Source organism: the organism of the source record quoted next, unplaced genomic scaffold (genome assembly GCF_019419815.1).
Source record: "Pyrus x bretschneideri cultivar Hongxiangsu unplaced genomic scaffold, Pyrus_bretschneideri_v1 Contig140, whole genome shotgun sequence".
NCBI lineage: Eukaryota > Viridiplantae > Streptophyta > Magnoliopsida > Rosales > Rosaceae > Pyrus > Pyrus x bretschneideri.
The window spans coordinates 231,141-236,848 of NW_025999436.1; the positions used below are offsets into that span (position 1 = coordinate 231,141).

At 38.5% G+C, this 5,708-nt stretch overlaps 1 protein-coding gene across 1 annotated transcript; it reads left to right on the forward strand.

Annotated features, from left to right (window-relative positions):
* The first annotated feature begins 987 nt into the window (after positions 1–987).
* On the forward strand, positions 988–2,328 carry LOC125475360 (uncharacterized mitochondrial protein AtMg00810-like). The gene is made up of 2 exons (XM_048580067.1): positions 988–1,734; positions 2,113–2,328. The coding sequence occupies exons 1-2, from the start codon at positions 988–990 to the stop codon at positions 2,326–2,328; spliced, it is 963 nt and encodes a 320-aa protein (XP_048436024.1).
* Positions 2,329–5,708: the final 3,380 nt, after the last annotated feature.

Consider the following 5,708-nt stretch of genomic DNA (forward strand, 5'->3'; position numbering starts at 1 on the left):
CACGATCATTTCATGGGTGGTAAGATTCAATGTCAAATATGTCGAAGGTATGGACACTCAGCATTTGATTGTTTTAATCGCATGAATGCTTTATATGAAGGACGTGTACCTTCTGTATGTCTCTCTACCTATGCTGCTCAAAGCTCTTCTCGTGCTCCTCCTGTACAACCTGCCACCACATGGCTTCTCGACTTGAGTGCTAACACCCACATCACTCAAACACCGACATCTTCCTCTTCCAATATGAGTAATTCAATGCATCCAATGGTTACTCGAGCAAAACTTGGTATTCATAAACCGAATCCTAAGTATGCTCATGTGTCTTCTACTAATATTATTGCAGAGCCTACATGTTTTTCACAGGCTCAAAAGTACCCTGAATGGCGTACAGTTATGGCTGATGAGTTTAATGCATTACAACATGCGGGAACATGGGTTTTAATTCCTCCTCAGTCTCACATGAATGTTCTTCCTAACAAGTGGGTTTTTCGCATCAAGCGACGTTCTGATGGCTCAATTGAGCGTTATAAGGCTCGTTTAGTGGCCAATGGTTTTCATCAACAAGAAGGTATTGATTATGGTGAGACTTTCAGTCCAGTTGTTACTCATTCTACCATTTGTATGATCTTGTCCATTGCTGTGCATTTTTCTTGCCCTATAAGACAATTGGATGTCTAAAATGCCCTTTTACATGGCACCATTTCTGATGAAGTTTATAGGCGGCAACCCACTGGTTTTGTTGATCCACAATATCCCACTCATGTTTGTCAACTTCGACGCTCATTATATGGATTGAAACAAGCTCCACGAGCTTGGTTTCAATGTTTTTCCAATCATTTGGGGAACTTAGGATTTGTTGCATCCCTGGCAGATTCTTCTTTATTTATTTATTCTCATGGTTCCGTCACCATCTATTTGCTCATTTACGTGCATGACATACTTATAACTAGTAATCATACATCTACCATTTCTTTCTTGATTCAAGAAATGGCTCGGCTATTCTCCATGAAAGACCTAGGTCCTTTAAGTTATTTTTTGGGTATGGAAGTTCATCGTTCTGCGAATGGTATGCATATGGCTCAAGCTAAATATGTCATGGACTTACTTACACGCACCAACATGTTGGATTGCAAACCTGTCTCCACTCATGCCATTAATGGTCATCGTCTCAGCTTGTATGATGGTGAACCATTTTCCGATGTGACTGAATTTCGTAGTGTGGTTGGTGTTCTTCAGTATCTCACCTTTACCCGACCAGATATCGCCTTTGCCGTCAATCAGGTATGTCAGTACATGCATCGTCCTACTACTACCCATTGGATCGCGGTTAAACATATCTTACGATATCTGAAAACTACTCCTGACCATGGTTTAGTGTACAAGCCAAGTTCTTTTAATCTTGTGGCTTATGCTGATGCTGACTATGCTGGTGATCCTGATGACCGTAAGTCTACTGGGGGTTACTGTATTTTTTTGGGCAACAATCTTATTTCATGGAGTTCAAATAAGCAACGCGGGGTTTCTCGTTCGAGCACTGAATCTGACTATAGGCAACTTGCTTATACTGCCGCCACCATTTCCTGGTTTCGCAAGTTGTTTAATGATCTTCGTGTTCCATTATCACCTCCTAAAATTTGGTGTGACAATATTTCAGCGATCTCTTTGGCATTTAATCATGTTTTCCATACTCGCCCTCGTCATGTGGAGGTGGGCTATCACTACATCCGTGAAAAGGTAACTCATCGAGAACTTACTGTGGGTTTTGTTGCCACACAAGACCAACTTTGCCGATTTCTTTACTAAAGGTTTGTCAACAGCACGCTTCAATTTTCTTCTGTCCAAGCTTCTCGTTCGTCGTCGACCGCTCATCTTGCGGGGGCTTGATAAACCATCCAGCCGGCCAAGAGGAAATTCAAATATTTCCTCTGGCCAACAGAAGCCGCAACAAACGCAAGAATATTTAAAAGATGCTGAATAGTCCTAGCTGTGAACTTATCTGATCTTTGTATTTTGGATTAATCCATTTATCACTTGTCATTATCACTTGTATTATCTGTTTATTATACAAGAGTTTGTTCTACATCAAACTCTCTTTTGTAATCTCTATATAAGGATGAATATACAGAAGGAACGTTCACCAAGCAAAATCATACTCAACCTTTAGTTTTCTATCTCACACAAGTGGTCTTCCAATTTCGCCATTTGCAAAGCAAGCTCCATATAAGGCCAGACTATGTGCAAGATTTAGAAGGTGTCCACTGTGCATCGGAACCCAGCATTGATGTCCATGGAGCAACAGATGTTTTTACAGTCGTTGGGTCTGGTTGATCAAATTACCATGTGATGTTTGTGGGTAACGTCTCTGGAAACCCTCACGAGACTTGACTCGTCCCATACGGGTCACCTATGGGTTTAAAAGGCTTGTTGCATGTGCTAAATGCAATTGAGTTCCCTGCGAAAGTGGCATTAATTTTCGTCACAAGTTTTTCGTTTTTTTTTTTCTTTTTGAACGTATTTTAATTTCACTGAATCTCGTGTATTAAACCAATAAACACATATTGCATGATCTAATCAGCTGTGGTTATGTCCCTTGTGCAGTAGTGTGTTCGATAAAAGTTGTGTTTCTTGCGAAATCTGATGGGGTGTAGGGTGATATCTTGCATCAACTTAGGGGTTTAATATATTTTCATGGATCTTAAACCAAACAATATGACATTCCTAAGAAAACCTCATGAATATGAAAATATAAAATTTCCGTAAATGTGTCCATAGTTTCTGTAAAGTTGTCCATATCTTTTTCTTTCCAAATCAAACAATGGTCATAAATCATTAATAACAACTCGATCAAGAATCTTCCGATGGCAATTTCAAGTTGCGATCATTTTCTAATAGCATCTCTAATAGGAGACATAAGGGCATCTACACTAGAGAGATGCTAATTGATATGAAAATCATATTTACTCTTGTTTTACACTTCTAGATGATGTAAATGCATGAATTCTATTCCCAATTTGAAATATGAAAGTTTGACATCTCATTTATTTTCTTTATTTGAGTGGCGGGATCGTCACAAAAAGATGTAAAATTAGGTTTTAATTCTAGCCAATGTGGATATTTTACATCTTTCAATTGGAGGAGAAATATTAGTATGCTGGAATGCGCCCAGGTACATCAAGTGTAACTATACAATTGGTTGAAAACTTGAAAAGAAAATTTTAACCAATTATATTATGACATTTGGTGTAGTAGGCAGTGGTAAAGCCAAAAACCTCTTTCAGGAGGGGCCTTTAAGATCATCTCCAATGGTGGCTTATAACCTAAATTTTCCCTTTTTTTACCCCCCAAATTCCACTCCAACCCAAAACCTAAACCAAACCTAAAACCTAAAACTTAAAATGAAGGCAAATACCGGTCACAAATTTAGCCCACATATTGAAGTGGGACCCACGGATGAGAGTGAAAAGTGGGCTGTGAAGCCCACACCCCAAAACCCAATCTCCCTCACGCGCTAGAAGCACTGCAGCTGAAGGCCCACCCACGTGGGTTGTGCATCTGTGTTGTCAGTTTTACTGTAGCCCAACGGCTACTTTTCTTCATCCAACGGCTCCATTTAAATGGGCCGTTGGTTAATCCAACGGTCCAGGTTCAAATTATTTTTTTTTAAGTTTTATATTTATATATTTATTGAATCTAACGGCTTAGATCGGATATAATCAAATCTAACGGTAAAAAAAAAATCTAACGGTCCAAATTTAAATCCAACGGCTAAAATAATTTAAAAAAATTATTTAACTTAAAATTCAACCAAAAACTCTATAAATACCTATGTATTTGTTCAAACCTCCACACAAAACTCACTTTTCTCCTACAATTCTTCCAATTTTTCTTTCTACCATTTCTTCTCATTTCAAAAATTTTTGAGATGGCAAAAGAGCATGTTAGAGGTCGTAATTGGACCTTTGACGAAGATATTGCTTTATGTTTGGCATGGATTTCTGTTAGCAAAGATGGTGTCGTCGGCACCAATCAAAATAGAAAGATTTTGTAGGGGTAAAATCGTTGATAAGTTCCATGAAAACTCCAACGCCGGTCAAAGGGAAGTTGGTGGTGTCTATGATCGGTGGAAGATTATCAACAAAGCGTGCACTCTGTGGAAGGGAAGCTTGGAGAGAGCCATGGTTGACGTGCCTAGTGGAAGGGGCGCCTCAGAAATTGTGAGTTTCTTTGTTGATATTTTAGTTGTCATGTACATAATAGTATTTTGCAACTAATTGTTTTTATGTATTTGTTGCATAGGGTGACAAAGCAATGGCAATTTGCAAGACAAGAACTACACCAAAAAATCAAGCTTTTAAGTTGCATCATGCTTGGAACATCCTCAAGGATTGTCCGAGGTGGGGAACCGATGCGAATCAACAATGTGGAAGATTATTTCATGACAGAAACACAACACATGGCCCAAGATGACATGCAAGGTATCATGACTGCTTTTAAAACTGCTCTTAATGTAAATATGATGCATGATTTGTGGATTGTTGATTCGGGTGCCACAGATCATATGACCAACCATGTTTCTAAGTTTCACAAGTTTGAAAATTTTTCAAAACCGTCTCAAGTCTCAACTGCCAATGGTGAGAGTTCTAAGGTTTTAGGGAAGGGAAATATCAACTTAATATCAGACAAAATTGAGTCAGTAGCCTTATTTGTTCCTTCTTTTCCATTTCAACTTCTATCTGTGGGAAAAATCACCAATACCTTAAATTGTTTGGCCATTTTCTCTCCTCACAATGTCATTTTTTAGGATTGCCTCACCAAGAAGACGATTGGTGAAGGGTTTTACCTTGATGGCCTCTATTACATATCAAAAAACAGTCCCAGAGGATTTCAAGCCAAGTCCAGTCCATCCCAAGATAGTCAATTGTGGCATCAACGTTTAGCTCATCCTTCCCAACCTGTTTTGTCTTCCTTGTTTCCAAACTTAGGTAATGATTTAATTTCGTGTGAAACATGTCATTTGTCTAAAGCCACCAGATTGTCTTTTACCTCATCCTTATCTAGGACTAGTAAAGTTTTCGAACTAGTTCACTCAGATGTATGGGGACCAACGTTTGAATCTTTTGATGGTTATAAGTATTATGTAACTTTTGTCGATGATTTCTCTAGAGCCACATGGTTGTACCTTTTAAAGTCTAAGAGTGAAAGTGATTGAAGTTTTTAAGGATTTTCACAATCTTGTTAAGAACCATTTTTCTTCTCAAATTCAAACCTTAAGATCTGACAATGGCACCGAATATATGTCCCATATCATGTCATTATATTTGAGCAAACATGGTATCATGCATCAAACAAGTTGTGTCGGCACACCTCAACAAAATGGTGTAGCTGAAAGGAAAAATCGTGACATTCTGGAAAAAACGAGAGCATTAATGTTACAAATGAACGTACCAAAGAGATTTTGGTCACAAGGAGTCATGGCGGCTGTGTACATCATCAATAGACTTCCTAGCCGAGTCTTGGGGTTTAAATCTCCACTTGAAGTCATGAAAGGAAGAAAAATCGACCTTTCACATCTTAGAGTCTTTGGCTGTGTCTGTTTTGTTCATATACAGTCACACCATCGAGATAAGTTGGACCCTAGAGCTCTCAAATGTATTTTTCTTGGTTATTCATCAACACAAAAAGGATATAAGTGCTATGATCCTCAACTA

Bases quoted from the DNA above. Each gene is read 5' to 3' on its own strand.
- LOC125475360 (XM_048580067.1), top strand. From the start codon at position 988: ATGGCTCGGCTATTCTCCATGAAAGACCTAGGTCCTTTAAGTTATTTT. The intron at 1,735-2,112 runs GTAACTCATCGA...TCTCTATATAAG, and splicing joins ATCACTACATCCGTGAAAAG to GATGAATATACAGAAGGAAC.